A 16,653-nucleotide genomic window follows, 5' to 3' on the forward strand; every position below is an offset into this window, starting at 1 on the left:
GTTTCAGAGGGTAATGTCTGTTGTGCAAATTGACGGGAGTCTGCAATCAACTGTAAACGTGGCCTGTTCTGTGGCTGGTTCTTTTGGATGGCTGTGGTGTGCTAGCTTGTGTATTGTATGCAGCTGAGTTCTTTCCCTTTGCCTTCACATTCTTCCCATGCAATTTATGACCACCTGGGAAGAAAATGCAAGTAGAAACACTGATCAACTAACTGACCATCGCAATGGCTGCATTTAAGGTTTTGCCTCAGATTTTCAGTGTCTCTTATGGAAGAATGCCTAGCACTGATCTATATAGCCTGTCGTGACCGTTGAGAATGCCTCAGCTGCATAGCATGGTACCCACTTCTTCTTTGACGACGAGAAGCAACATGCATCTGTTCTTCCTGTTGAAGCAACAAGGTGTGGACTTTTCGCGTGTCTCAGGGAGGGGGACGTTCATCATCATAATCGATCCTCCGAATACAGCTGTGTATTTTGTTACAATTAATGCACGAGGCTGTATTTTGAATAAATAAATAAAATTTCTTTGTTGCTCACAGAAATCTCGTTGTTGATCACGTTTAAGGACTCTGATTGATGTCATCCATGCCCATGCAATGGCTTTCAGTTTAAAACCCAACATTTACATTGAAAGGAAAATATTTTTTTCATATCTGTTTAGTTTAAGTTGAAGCAAAGTACAGGCAATTAAATTAGATGATTTCGCCTAAATTATTAGAAGATTTCGCATATTTTTCATTTTTTTGTTTGCTTCCCAATATTCTTCACTATTTTAGCGATTGACAATTTAAAATCTCATAAATGGGGTTTTGGAGAAAATTAAGTTTGTATTCTATACATGCATAAATAATAATAATAATAATAATAGGATGGTTAGATTTAACGTGTATTTTTACTAGAAGTATAGGAAAAACTAGAGTCATGAAAAATTATTTAAGTATATTTTTTAAACATCCACTATTCTAGCAACATTTCTTTGACATAAAATGATAATGTGGTGTGGTGTTTTTGAGATATGGTTATAAATATTCTGTTTTGGTGTTTACCTCTCACATGGTTTTGATAGCTATTACTCTCTAGTTTAATACTAGCTAGTTGGATCATGCTGGACAAAAAATATAAATATATATGTGTTATGATTGCATTTTTTTAAAATTAAAAAAAATAATTGTAAATAAAAAAATAATTCACACATTTAATCAAATAAATCAAGAATTATATATGCCAATTAAATACAAAAAAGAGTTGTTAACACAATAAAAAACAGAAAAAAAAGTTGATCAATAGATATAGATCCATATTTCTCTAACATAGCAACACAATTTATGAACTCGGTTGTGTTTAATAATTTTTTTAATTAATTTTTATTTAATTAAATAATAATAAAAATAAACACACATAAAACAATATGATCGAATGCAATCAAAGAAAAAAATCATTTAGGAATGCATAAAAAAAATACCTAGTAATATTAGAAAAATGTTGCTCTGATCTTATTTTAAAAACAAGTAAAAGCAAATTTAATTTATCCATGTTAATTAATTCAAATTAAAATTGAATATAGTTAGGTTAGGTATTTAGATATATATTTAGTTAATATAAATTTAAAAAATAAGTTAAACAAAGATTAAGTGTCTATATCTGCTAGCCTAACATATCTAGCCCATAAAAAAAAAAAAAGGTAACAGGTTGTCAATTTAAAAAAAAAAGAGCGAGTGTCATGATAAATAAGTATCGTCTATCTATCTAGCTTTTAATCACTAAAAAGGTGGTTGAAAAATTAATTTATGAGGTGTTTTTTTTACTCAAAATATTATTTTTCAATTCATTTTCAACTAAAAACATATAAGAAATTCTTATAATGTCAATAAATCAATATATAAATTCAAAACACTCTAAAATTCATCTAAAAATATAAAATTAAATAAAAAATAAAATATTTTCTTAAGTCCGATCTCTTTTTTTTTTTTTGATAATATAAAAGGAAAAAAAACACCTCATTAAAACTCATTTTATTTAATATAATTTATTGATATCAAAAAGGATTTTTTTTCATGGTTGCAATATGATAACTTTCTCGTTTCTTTTTATTTTTTGAAAAAATAATTGAAAATGAGAAAAGTAAAATTTTAAACAGAAACAAAAATTCAAACAATTATAGGGACTGCCATAAAAGAAGATGAAAAAATAAGGGACGAAATGAACTTTTTTGCGCAAATTCTAGTCTGGCCACGTTATTATTTGGCCGTGTTTGATACTTCAGTCCTTTTTTTTAATTGTTCCCTGCAACAGCAAATTGTAAGAAATTGATCATTAATTTGGTTCTATAAAAGCAAAATTAAAAAAAAAATAAGGATGGAAAAATAGGATTATTGTTTCAATCCGCGGTATTGAATGCTTGGGCTTACTGGAAAAAGAAAGAAAATGTACAAAAAGGTACTGTATAGAATACATGTGAACTCATAAATAAGCTTCAATGGCGGAGAGATCATTTCAATTCTCTTTCATTGGTTTATCTGCGTGAAAGGGACTTGATTCTAATTCTCCTCCACAACTTTTTAACGCCATGAATTTTCTCAAGGTTATAAATCCAAATCCCTTGGTTTTCACTTGTTCTTCTTCTTTAACTGTATGCGGAGCGAGCACCACTAGATTTTCCAGCCTACGTTGATTAATCATTGACTAAACAATGAAAAGAAGTTCATCTTCATGCACGAAAGTCAATCCAATGGAGAAAAAAAACAGTTGAATGCCACTAGTGAATATGAACAAATAAATATAATGAGAAAAGGCACTAACTTTAAAATTTTCTCAACATCAAGAAACCAGCAGACCATTCAGTCAAAAAAAGAAGGAAAAAAAATGAACCTCCTCCACTCTCTTCTCCTACTCCTTCCTCTCCTCCTCTTCATCACTACTACGTCAACAGCAACCATACCACCAGGCTCCTCTCTTTATGCCTCTGACACAAGCCGAACCTGGTCGTCTCCAAACAACACTTTCTTTCTGGGCTTTACTCAAGTGGGTCCCACTTCCTACACTGTTTCCATCTCCTACGCTGCGGGAGTTGCCATCTGGACAACCGACGGTGTTGTTAGTGGCACTGCCTCTGCAGCTGTTGTTGACAGCGGTGGAGTATTCCAGTTCCTCCGCAACGGCAATCTCCGCCTCGTCAACGGTTCAGGTGCCACCGTGTGGACCTCCAACACTGCCAAACTTGGTGTCACTTCTGCTTCCCTTGATGACACGGGAAATCTAGTACTGGCAGCCAACAATTTTGCTGTATGGTCCAGTTTTGAAAACCCAACCGACACTCTTGTCCCTTCACAGAACTTAACAGTAAACCAAACTTTACGATCTGGGGTTTACTCTTTCCGTCTTCTAAGCAATGGAAATATTACTTTGACATGGAATGACAGTGTTGTGTACTGGAATCAAGGCTTGAGCTCTCTTTCTGCTTTGAACGTGACTTCTCCAACCTTGCGATTGCAGCCAAATGGGATCCTAACTCTTTCAGATGCTAGTTTGAGGAGATCAGTGAATGTTGCTTTTGGCAATGATTATGGAGAAGGGGCTGATGTAATGAGATTTTTGAAGTTTAGTGATGGGAATTTGAGAATGTATAGTGGTGGAACTACAACTATGACATGGGCTGTTTTAGCGGATCAGTGTCAGGTTTATGGATACTGTGGGAACATGGGGATCTGTAGTTATATCGAATCAAGTTCGAGTCCGATCTGTAAATGCCCATCTCTGAATTTTGAGGCAGTAGATGTGAATGATAGGAGAAAGGGGTGTAAGAGAAAAGTGGAGGTTGAGGATTGTGTGGGGAATGTAACAATGCTGGAGTTGAAGCAGACCAAATTTTTTACTTTCCAGGCTCAGCAAATTGTTTCTATTGGGATAACAGCCTGTAGAGTGAATTGTTTATCAAGTACTTCTTGCTTTGCTTCCACTTCTTTCTCAGATACAAATGTATGGTGTTACATGAAAAACACACCTGATTTTGTTAGTGGATATCAGGGTCCAGTGCTTCTTAGTACATCTTATGTAAAGGTTTGTGGACCAGTACAGCCAAATCCTTTGCCTTTGCAGCAGCAGAGTGGAGGGGACAAAAAGCGCTGGAAATTGCGGGACTGGGTTGTCGGTGTTGTGGTTGTGATCACTATTTTGGTTATGGCCGCTTTAGCGGGTTTATTTTGGTGGTTTTGTTGTAAAACTAGTCCCAAATTTGGAGGTGTGTGGGCTCAGTATACAGTTCTTGAATATGCCTCTGGTGCTCCTGTTCAGTTTTCATATAAGGATCTGCATCGCTGGACAAAGAGGTTCAAGGATAAGCTTGGAGCAGGAGGGTTTGGAGCTGTTTATAGAGGAGTTCTAGCTAACAGAACAGTAGTTGCAGTGAAGCAACTTGAGGGAATTGAACAAGGTGAGAAACAGTTTCGGATGGAAGTAGCAACTATAAGCAATACTCACCATTTGAATTTGGTCAGATTGATTGGATTTTGCTCCGAAGGGCGTCACAGGCTTTTAGTATATGAGTTCATGAAAAATGGGTCCTTAGATCATTTCCTGTTTAGGATAGAAGATCAGTCAGAGAAATTTTTGAATTGGAAGAACAGGTTCAACATTGCTCTTGGGACAGCAAGAGGAATCACATATCTTCATGAGGAATGTCGAGATTGCATTGTTCATTGTGATATCAAGCCAGAAAACATTCTGTTGGATGAAAATTTCAATGCCAAGGTGTCTGATTTTGGCCTTGCAAAGCTTATCAGCACGAAGGACCAAAGATACCGATCCCTGACAAGCATTAGAGGCACTAGAGGGTATTTGGCACCAGAATGGCTAGCAAACCTCCCAATAACATCAAAATCTGATGTTTACAGTTACGGGATGGTTTTGTTGGAGATAGTGAGTGGGAGAAGGAACTTTGAGGTGTCCGCAGAAATCAATGAAAAGAAGTTCTCAGAGTGGGCTTATGGGGAGTTTGAGAAGGGCAACGTGGCGGCAATTGTTGACAAAAGACTTGCTGATCAGGGTGTGGACATGGAACAAGTGATGAGGGCTGTTCAGGTTAGCTTTTGGTGCATTCAGGAGCATCCTTCTCAAAGGCCAACAATGGGAAAAGTAGTGCAGATGCTTGAGGGAATTATAGAGATTGCAATGCCACCAGCACCCAAGGCCTTGACAGAAGGGTCTAGTTGTGGAACAAGTACGAGTTTGAGCAGTAAAGATGGTGCTCACTCTACTTATGAAGCCTCGGCTCCACCTCCCTCTTCATCTTCATCATTTCAAACCACAGGCATATCGCCTTTCATTTCAGAGAGGATTATGGAGAAGAAATCTTCGTCATTGTTAGGATCATTTCAAACCAGATCTCGTTAGCATTCATGGTTTTTACTAGTACTCCAATTTTTGTTCAGCCAACTTCTAACTAAGCAAGCATTGAAATTTAAGGAATTGTATCTGTAGTTTGAGTTTCGACAACAAATCATATGTTTATATGATCTCATTGCTGCTATAAAAAGACGAAGATTGGAGCTCAGTGACGAGTTTGTCTTTCTAGGAAGAAGGAGCACACAGAATGCAATATTGATGATGGTGAAGCTTAAAAAACCTGTTTTCTCGATAGAGATTTAGGTTTGGTAAGTTCATCGAAGAGCTGCTGGTTATAAACTCTCGTGTTGCTTCGATTATTAAAATCTTTTAGTATTTTTATCGAGTAAATTTTTACATTTTAGATCATAAATATAATCTATTTTTTCATATACCTTATGCAAACTTTTTTACATGAAGAAAATAATTTAATAGTTAAAAGGGATTACTCTCTGTATTGACAATCATTCATCGAATAGAATAAAAAGCAAAAATTGTACATTCTCAACATTTTATATTGTTAAAATATTTTATTTTATTAATAAAACTAAAAAAGGTGGTGTATTTATTGTGTAGCACTTCACAAAACACATTAATTATAACAATATTTTTTTCTCTTTTTATTTAATTTTTTAACATTTTGTTTATTAAATATTATGTTTCAAGATTTGTTGTGATTTGCTTTTGGTGTGATTATTTTAATTTTATGATTTGTGTTGCAGGTTTAGTAGATTAATTCGATTGATCCAAGTTTTTTTTAATTATTTTTTTTAATTTCATCATTAATATTGAATTGATTAAGAATTAAGTTTCATGAGTTATTTTAATTTATTTTCTATAAATTTATTATAATTTTATGATTTAAGTTACGAGTTTGGTGGGTTAACCTGAGTTAACTATGACTTTTTTATTGTGTTTTTTTAGATTGATTTTTTTTCAATTTCATCTTTCAACAATTGGTTAATTGAAAATTGAGATTCATAATTTGTTTCGATTTATTTTCTATTGGGTTATTTTAATCTCATGACTCGAGTCATGGGTTTCACATGTTGACTCGAGTTGTTTTTTTAATTTCTTTTTATAAAATTATCATAATCTCATAACCTGAGTCATGAGTTTAATAAATTAACTCAGGTTATTTTTTTTAGATTTTTTTTTCAATTTTATTCTTTAACATTAGATTAATTGAGAATTAAACTTCATAATTTATTTTAATTTATTTTTTATGAGATTATCCTAATCTCATGACTCAAATCATGAGTTTGGCAAGTTGACTATGATAGTTTTTTTTTGTCCTTTTATTTTAATTATTTTTTTAATTTTATCTTTCATCATTAGATTAATTGATAATTTAGCTTCATAATTTGTGTCGATGTATTTTATATAAAATTATCATGATCTCTTAATAAATGTCATGAATTAAACAAGTTAACCTAAGTTAATTTAATATATTGTTATTGTCTTAATATCTAAAAAGGTAAAAAAAATATTGTCTTCAATGTTTTTTAATTAAAATATTTTTTTTGTTATCTATATTATTTTTGAACCTATATAATTATTGAATTATATTGAGTCAACTCTACACAATTAATATTAATAATTTAATTTTTTTTAATCACAATATCAATATCTTTTAGGACTAACCACAAATCTAACCCTACCATTCTGAGATATTAATCATATAATGAATGTGATTGTTTTTATAATTGAAGTTAAATTTTATATATAGGATCCACAAAAAAAATTATGAAAATAAAAAAGAAAAACTAGTTTTTTATTATTGAATTTTTTGAATAATTAAATTATAACTAATCTCAACATCAACCATAAAAACAAACATACTCATAATTATCAACCATTTTCAATCAATCAATATTAAAATTATAATACTTACCTAATGCTTCTCATCCTTTTTTTATGTCAAGTACATAATTTTTTGTTCTTTTTTTTTTCTCATACACAATTTATTAAAATGAATATAATTCACTAAGATATATATATTGAAAGCCAAAGATATAAAAGTAAAAAAAAAACAATTCAAGAAACTCACCTTTTATGCTAGATCTATCCATATCAATGTTCTTCAAGTTGCTAGTTTATGATACTATATTAGTTAATTCCTTATTATTTTTTAATTAATCATTTTTCTTAATAAAATTATGAAATCAAATGATACAATAATCATTTCTTAAAAAATTAAGCATAATTAAAACTTAAAATTCAATATGCATTAAAAAGATAAAATATATTATATATTTTTTAAAAAAATATTACTTTTTGGTTTTATTTTTAGTATATAAATTTCTTAAATTCAATTTCAATCAATAAAAAAAACTGATACAAACTTAGAAAAAAAAAACTTATATGAATATTAAAGTATTAGTTTAAGTATTTTTATAGGTACAATATATGCTAATATTTTTGTTCAAATACAAATAATTATAATAAACATGATAAAACACAAATAATATTATAATAATGATAATTGATTATATATAAATAATCAAATAACTAAAATTATATAATTCCCACACAACGGAGCATACATGACTAGTGTATACAATAAATAAAAAAATTAAATATTTAAAATGTTGACTTGAATGATAAGTGAGATTTGCTTAGCATGCTATCATTGGATATTAAATTGATGTGAATGAGATTAAATATTTAAATTATTTTTTTATCAATGCAACAAATTATGACAGAATCTTAAAAAAAAAAAAAAACTATATATGAAAATCCCAGAATAATTTAACAATAGAAAGAAAGTTGCTGCAACAACTTTCCAACCTCATGTGGGACAACGAACTTCTTCCCTTTTCACCCATCTCGAAAAGCAGAAGTGCCTTTTGGGAGAGATTTTCAAAAGCCAAGGCATGTGATTAACCTAATCTCATTTTTTATATAATTAAATATTCATTTATTTTCTATCATATATTATTTTTTCAAAATGCATTTATATCACCTCTACTTTGTTTTTTACTAATGAAATGTAATCTATGGTACGGACCGTTCTAAGGAGCCAAAGGCAAGCACCCAACCACCAAACATTCGCACTAATATTTAAAAATATAGATATAGTTAATTTTTAAATTATTTTTATTTAAAAATATTTAAAAATAATATTTTTTATTTTTAAAATTATTTTTAATATCAACGTATTAAAATAATTTAAAAAAATTAAAAAATATTAATTTAAAACAAATAAAAAATAAAATAAAATTTTAATATTGAAGGGAGCCACCTTGGAGAGCACCAATCACCAGGATTAGCGGTTGTAAAAAGCCTCCCAATTGACTTTCATGTCTCACTGGGCCCTATAATGTGGAGGCAAGGGATGGGATGATAATCATTGTTATTTTAGATTATTTGGAAAGGTCTTTTGACAGCCAAATTTGAATGAATGGTTTCTCTAACGGCAGATGTATTGCATTGCAGTAAAAAACTATTAAAATGATCCGGTCTAATGTTTAGGTAATGAGTTAAATCGTTAATTTAAAATAATATTATTTTATTTTTTTAATAATTAAACTAGATTTTCACTAGTTCAATCAGATCGGGTTGATTTAAAAAAAAAAAACTTAGTTACGAGAATAACTTCAAAAGGATACCAAGAAATCAACTTAAATTAAATCAAAGATTTGGACAAGCAAGGTTCTACGAGTTCTAATCCCAAAGATTTTAAGGTGTTAGTTCAGCCCTGTTTGTTTTGTGTTTTAAAAATTCTTTTAAAAAATTTATTTATTTATTTATTTATTTATTAACTTCAAATTAATATATTTTTAGTATTTTTAAATTATTTTAATATACTAATATTAAAAATAATTTTTTAAAAATAAAAAAATATCATTAATATATATTTTGAAATAAAAAATTATTTAAAAAGCAATTCCAACCACACTTCCAAATAAATTCTTAAAAATCCAAAGTTATATATCAATCTAATAATTTATAATTTAAAATTTAAACTTAACTTGATTCATTTAAAACCCTACAAGAAACTCTAAGTTGTGTTTAAGCCAACAATTCATTGAGTATTCTTATAACTCATTTATTATTATAATAATAGTTATTTTTTAAAATATTTATTATTGCAAAATATATTAAAATAATATTTTTTTATTTTAAATTTTATTTTAAAAAAATTATATTTAATATTAGCACATCAATATAATTGAAAACACTAAAATATTCATTTAAAATAAAAAAAAATTAATTTTTTTAAAAACACTTTTCAAATAAAAAAATAAACAATGTTAAGGTCGAGAATCTCCATGGAAGGATTAATCATGGAAAGGAAGGAAAAAGTTGCAGCAGGGAAAAACTCTACAGAATGGATGAACTCCATTTAGACTAACCACTGTTAGCTCTGCTGATGACTCCAAGTCCTCTTTCAATATTGTTGGGAATTTCAAAGCATAGGATCAAAACAAAATTCTTTGGGTGTAATGGATAACATAATGAGAAAGAGAAACATAATGAAAGAGAAAGGCCTGGCAATTTTACATGATTCAGCTTAAAGCCTATACCACCGTCAAAGACAAATCAAAGACTTTCACTAATCAAAAAGCTAGAATACACGTACAAAGGAAGCATCTCTCTAGGCCCGAAACTCAAAAACAACACAGGTAGAAGTCCAGCAGTCACCTTCCCATTCAAGCCAAGAAGGAAAAGGAAAATGCAAAAGCATAATAATATCCAGTTTATTGGACCTTGATATAGCATTTACATGCGAGGATAGTAATTACACCTTTCTTGAATGAACTGGTTTATATAAACATGGTCATTCTTGATAAATCTATATACTGCAGTTAAAAATAATTTTTATAAGGTTCTATGTCTATCATAACATTGTATAGTATTTTGTCAAAAACATGTGCATACAAGTTCCTCAGTATTGTAGGCAAAAGGACCGTGTGAAGATGAGCTTCAGTTTGAGTCTGAATGCAGTGGTGATGAAGTCCTCTCTATATTTCTTACTGAAGCTAAAGGTGAAATTCCTATAGTCTGATATGATGAGGAAGATGAGAGAGCGGGTGCTAAAACCTCGAAAGTCGAGAGAGCACTGACATTGCTACTCGCACTTGCATTACTTCCACCAAAAGAACCTTCTTTTATTGTCTTTGGAGCTGGTGGTCTCTCAATCTCAGAAATTCCTTCCAGCATCTGCACCACTTTCCCCATCGTTGGCCTTTGAGATGGTTGCTCCTGGATGCACCAAAAGCTCACTTGAATAGCCCTTGTCACTTGATCCAGATCCAAATCTTGGTGTGTAAGCCTTTGGTCCAAAATTGCATTAACATCACCCTTCTCAAACTCTTCGCAAGCCCAGACAGAGAACTTTTTACGGTTTGTCTGTGATGAGACTTCATAGTTCCTTCTGCCACTCACTATCTCCAACAAAACCATCCCATAACTGTAGATATCAGATTTGGAAGTTATTGGAAGATTTGCAATCCACTCCGGTGCCAAATATCCTCTTGTCCCTCTAACACTGACCAGTGTCCTATATCTGTGATCCTCGGGATTTATAAGCTTTGCAAGACCAAAGTCAGACACCTTGGCATTGTAGTTCTCATCCAAGAGAATGTTTTCCGGCTTGATGTCACAGTGAACAATGCAGTCTCGACATTCCTCATGAAGATATGTGATTCCTCTTGCAGTTCCAAGGGCAATGTTAAACCTCTGCTCCCAATTCAAAAATTTTCCTGACTGCTCTTCTGAAGTGAAAAGGAAATTATCAAGAGACCCGTTTTTCATAAAATCATAAACCAACAGCCTATGACGACCCTCAGAGCAAAAACCAATCAATCTGATCAAATTCAAATGGTGAGTGCTGCTAATAGTTGCAACCTCCATCCTGAACTGTTTCTCACCCTGTTCAATTCCCTCAAGTTGCTTCACTGCAACAACTGTTCTATTATCTAGAACCCCTTTGTAAACAGCTCCAAACCCTCCTGCTCCAAGCTTCTCTTTAAACTCTTTTGTTGAATGCTGCAGCTCCTTATATGAGAACTGCACTGGAGCACCGGATGCATACTCCAGTAGTGCATACTGAGCTGACAAACTGCCAAACTTGGGACTGTTTCTACAACACCACCACCACAGACCACCCTCCACAGTAATCAGACCCAAAAGGGTAATCACAACAACAACAAGAACAACCCAGACACGTAATCTCGAACTTTTTCTCTTCCCTGCAATCTGCACACCAGGTGGTGGGTTAGGTTGCGCTGGCCCACAAATTTTCACATATGAAGTACTGGGAAGCACTGGATTCTGATATCCACTAATAAAACCTTGATTTTTCAGGTAACACAAGCCAGTTCCATCTGATAACGATGTTGAAGCAATACAAGAACTTTGAGAAAGACAATTCAACCTACAAGCTGATATCCCCACGAAGAAAGCCTGAGATACTGTCTCAGGCAGATAAGTCAGGAATTTCACATTATCTAACACCAACATGGTCGCACTCCCCACACAACTCTCAATCTCAACTTTTCTTTTACACCCTTGTCTACTATCATTCACATCAACAGGCTCAAAATTCTCAGATGGACAACCACAAGTCGGACTCAAACTCGAACTCAACTCATTATAACTACAAATCCCCATATTCCCACAATAACCAAAAATCTCACATTGATCAGTCAAAGCAGACCATACCATAGTTGCAGTTCCGCTACCTATATCAGTGCTATACATCCTAAAGTTCCCATCTTTTTCTAACCTCAGAAACCTCAACCTTGTGCTCCCTTCAGCATAATCATTACTATATGCCACAATATACGACCCACTTGTAAAAGCAACATCAAAAATTGTCAAAATCCCATTTGGTTGCAACCCCAAAGCAGGTGAAGTTAAATTAGCATCAACAGAAGAGTTCAACCCTTTATTCCAATATACTATATTATCATTCCATCTCAAAGTGAGATTTCCAGTACTAAGAAACCTAAAAGAATAAGACCCAGATCTTAAAACTTGATTCACAGTAAAACTCTGATTAGGCACTATCGTATCAGTTGGGTTATCAAATGAAGACCAAACGAAAATAGTTTCATTCTTTAACACTAAATTACCAAAATCATCAAGTGAAGCAGTGGTGACACCAAGTCGAGCAGTGTTAGAGTCCCAAACGATGGCGCCAGAGCCGTTAAGGAGGCGGAGGTTGCCGGAGGACAGGAACTGAAAGGAACCCTTTGAGTCAACTGTGGTGGTGGCATTGCCTGCTGTCCAAATTGGGACCCCACCATTGTAGTTGATGGTTAACGTGTAATAAGAAGATAAGCCCACTTGGGAAAATCCAATGTAGAATGTGTCGTTTGGTGATGACCAGGTCTTGTTTGGGTTGGAAGCTGATAGAGTGGTGCCTGGTTGGATCGTTGTTTGTGATGTTGCTGTAGTGCAGAAGAAGAGAAGTAGATAGAAGAGGAGATTTTGAGTTCTCATTTTCTCTTCTTTTTCGCTTTGTTTTAGGTTTTGAAATTTATAAGTGGGATTTGTGCAACCAATGGTTTGTTTTAAGAAAAGGGTTTTTTTTTTTTTTTTTAATTTGTCCAAGATTTTAGAAAAGATAAAAATTTATAATAATATAAAAAAATCTATCTGTAGAATAATTTTAAAATAAAAATAAAAAATAAAAAAAATATGATTTTCCTCTCAAAACAGTAATAATACACTAAATAAATAATTGTAATTTTCACTGTACATGAATCATAGATATAATTCCTAATGAGATTTCCTTGATTTTAAAGTTATTTTTAGGGTATGTTTGTGGTTATTTTTTAAATATTTTTTTATATTAAAATATATATTAATGATATTTTTTATTTTTAAAATATTATTTTTGATATTAGCATATCAAAATAATTTAAAAATATTAAAAATATATTAATTTGAAGTAAATAAAAAAATAAAAAAATTAATTTTTTTTAAAAATATTTTTAAAATACAAAAACATACAACCCTAATATAAAAGCAAATTGAGGGCAAGGAGAAAGGGAAACTGTTTTTGGTGATATTTATAATATGTAAAAAAATATTTTATGGAGATAGTATTTTTCAAACAAATACTAAAATGAGGTATAAAAAAATTAATTATTATATTACCAAGAAAACTTATAAATTATTATCAATAGCTGAATGTTTGTTAAAAATTTAAATTTTTTTATTTAAAAATTAATTTTTTTATGTTTTAGGTTTGTTTTGGTATATTAATATCAAAAATAAATTTTAAAAAATAAAAAATATTATATTTTAATATTTTTTAAATAAATAACACTTTTAAAAAACAAAATAATACCAAGCATTATCTTAGAGAGAAATTAAACTAAAGTGAAGACAGTTGTTTAACATGAATGCTCCTGTCTTCACAGGCTTGCCCTTCTTTTTGGCATAGGATGCCATTTCCTCCATTCAAGGACATAGCAAGCACTGCTTATGTCTTTGAATCCTGTTTATACAGAGATCCTAAAACCGGTCAAATCATTCCAGCTAATGAAGCGGATACTTCCCTGTCATCCATTAAAGAATCATCTAGCAGGTTAATGTGTTTGCTTATGAAAAAGAAATATGTACCTCTCGAGATATGATTTTCTATAATATCTCTGATCATCTTGTATGAATTGACGAAGACAAGGTTAGAGCCAGGCATTTCTTGCTTGCCGACATATATTAAAGACTTCAGGTGAGCATTGAAGAGGCGAGCTGCCTTGTTCAAACCTTGAATGCCGCCATTACTGGTCGGTCGTCGGCCATGACCGGCGGCACCCAATTGGATTTACTGCCATCAACACAAACTTGCTACCCTCTAAACTGTATAGTTTCTGTAGCAACGATCTATTGACTAAAATTGTTAAACACGATCCTGCGCATCATAATTTTAAACAGTGTCGATCAAATTTGTTGAAAGTTCAAATGCAACTGGTACTTACATGGAGACCAAGGCTTTGATGACCATAAAAAGCATGGCCGAATTTCTTAACTACTGACATCCAACATCCGTCCATCCAAGAAAATGATATCTTCTGATTTCTCCATGCTTTGGACAAAAGTTCTTGACGAAATCATGGCCAATGACGTACAGAGAACCCTGAGCATTGATGTCTGTCTCCAAAAATCAGGGGAAGAGTGACCTTTTTTGTTGCAAGTCTTCATCAATCAGGAAAAATTAGCTAATGAGAAGTAATACAGTAGAAAATTAGGTGTTTACTAGTCCTTACTCAATTTATTGAAAACAGAACATGGTTTCAGTTCAATTAAAATAAAAGGGTGGAATTTCCAGAAAAAAACTGGAAAGTATAGAGAAGAAAAACTATTTAATTAGGGTTCTTTACAAAGTTTGGCTTCAGCTAATTAGGATTCTTTACAAAGTTTAATGATGTTTGTCTACCACACCTGGCTAAAACTCCTTGTCTGCTTTACAAAGTTTGGCTTCAGCTAATTAGGATTCCATGCACCATACACATCCTCTGGCAATTCCTGATGAGATATTTCCTTCATAAATTATGAATGATTGTTGGATAATCAACAAGAGAAATTGGTTTTACTGCATGTTATATGTCAACAATAGTTCTTTTGGTTTTCGTAACTGTACTGCATATAACATATAATACACAGGGCATGTTCTGATAATCTCAGCCACTAATGCATAATTAAGTTTCATTATTTCAATTCACTAATGAATAACTCAATTTCGTCTGATGTCATTTGGAGAGAAAGTGTTAATTTCACCTATATATTCCCATTATCCACTTAGCAGAAATAGGAGGGATTAAGATTAAGAACAAGGAAGGTGGTGACCCTTCTTGGTTTAACTCGATCTAGTATACTTCCATGAACACACACGCACATATATATACCCAGAAGAGTCTTGCTAATAATGCATGCCATTGCTTAAATGAACAAAATTTTGAGTACTAGATTCAAATTAATTACAACAAATTTTCAGATTAACAGAGAAGGAACAAACTAATCCTCTAAACGAAAACAGGAGAACCGGCCAACTTTAACTAAATAATTGCATGGACTGTGCCTTGTCGATTTTGAGCTGTTGAACTATTCCACTTCTGTTCTGCAAAGTGGGCAGGATTTAGAGTATAGCAGCCAACGAAAGATGCATTTGTCATGAAACACGTGAGAGCAAGGTAACTTTATGAGCTTAACTGAACTAGAAAAGTCCTCCAAGCAAACCACACAAGCACTACCCGAAGAAGAATCAGCATCCCCCTGCTCCTTACAAAACCTCTCCTTCTTCAACAATGTCTCCGATGCACCCCTTGGTAGAGTGAAACCTTCGCTATCTAATATTGGCCCAATCTCCGAGGCCGCAACTTCGTTTACATCTACATCAACAAGGTCTACATGAGCTGACACATAGAATCCTCTACAATGTCCCTCTATATGGTAAGCATGGGAAGCAATCAATGAGGCTAAATCCACACAGAGGGAAGCATCAAGGTTGAAACCAGAAATCCTTCGGGCAAGGTAATGGATGAATGAAGCAGGCACAGAAACTTCTTGAATAGGAACTTCGAACACACAGCCTGACTCTGAATCAATCTGGTGTTGACCGGTCATTAGTAATTCTTCTTGGTCTATGACACTCAACCACATTTCACGCTTTCTTTGCAAAGTAATTTGAACAAGGAACATAGGATCATAATTCCTCGGATCGAAAACATCTATGTTCACTGTATGTAGGTTAACATCAACTCTTGTGACTTCCATTGAAGCTACTTGCAATACACAAACAAGAAGACGTACGTACGTACGAACGAACTGAAAGAGCAATCAAGAGAGCTAGTAAACTTAATAAGAGATTAGTGGAAACGGCCCGTGTATATTTTCTGCCTTGCATTTAAAGAGATACAGAAAGAACTGCTTTCATCCGTATCATATCAGGAAACAAATTTTGTAAGATACACAGAAAGAACTGCTTTCATCCGTATCATATCAGGAAACAAATTTTGTAAGAGATACAGAAAGAACTGCTTTCATCCTGCTTTCATCCGTATCATATCAGGAAACAAATTTGGTAAGAGATACAGATAGAACTGCTTTCATCCGTATCATATCAGGAAACAAATTTTGTTCTCTGCTGTCCAGTCCTTTTGAAATAAGGAACATGAAAGAACACATGGGAGAAAGGTGGGACACTTTTCCATAGCCGTGACGGTAAAATTAATTAAGGAGCAGATTTTATCATTCTTGTTTCAACTAGGCTAGCGGGCCTCTCTCCGCATGATTTGGATCATAAAAGCCCTGATT

General features: G+C 32.6%; 3 protein-coding genes across 3 annotated transcripts; 1 reads left to right on the forward strand and 2 right to left on the reverse strand.

Annotated features, from left to right (window-relative positions):
- The first annotated feature begins 2,479 nt into the window (after positions 1-2,479).
- On the forward strand, positions 2,480-5,551 carry LOC105109475 (G-type lectin S-receptor-like serine/threonine-protein kinase At1g34300). The gene has a single exon (XM_011004198.1). It carries the CDS (start codon positions 2,713-2,715, stop codon positions 5,389-5,391), a length of 2,679 nt encoding a protein of 892 aa, XP_011002500.1. The 5' UTR covers positions 2,480-2,712; the 3' UTR covers positions 5,392-5,551.
- A 4,510-nt stretch (positions 5,552-10,061) lies between these two features.
- On the reverse strand, positions 10,062-12,881 carry LOC105109477 (G-type lectin S-receptor-like serine/threonine-protein kinase At1g34300). Its single transcript, XM_011004199.1, has one exon. The coding sequence runs from the start codon at positions 12,832-12,834 to the stop codon at positions 10,312-10,314; it is 2,523 nt and encodes an 840-aa protein (XP_011002501.1). The 5' UTR covers positions 12,835-12,881; the 3' UTR covers positions 10,062-10,311.
- A 2,394-nt stretch (positions 12,882-15,275) lies between these two features.
- LOC105109478 (RING finger protein 165-like) lies at positions 15,276-16,294 on the reverse strand. Its single transcript, XM_011004200.1, has one exon. It carries the CDS (start codon positions 16,111-16,113, stop codon positions 15,442-15,444), a length of 672 nt encoding a protein of 223 aa, XP_011002502.1. The 5' UTR covers positions 16,114-16,294; the 3' UTR covers positions 15,276-15,441.
- Between the last annotated feature and the right edge of the window lie 359 nt (positions 16,295-16,653).

The sequence above is a fragment of the Populus euphratica genome, unplaced genomic scaffold (assembly GCF_000495115.2).
Source record: "Populus euphratica unplaced genomic scaffold, PopEup_1.0 scaffold219.1, whole genome shotgun sequence".
NCBI lineage: Eukaryota > Viridiplantae > Streptophyta > Magnoliopsida > Malpighiales > Salicaceae > Populus > Populus euphratica.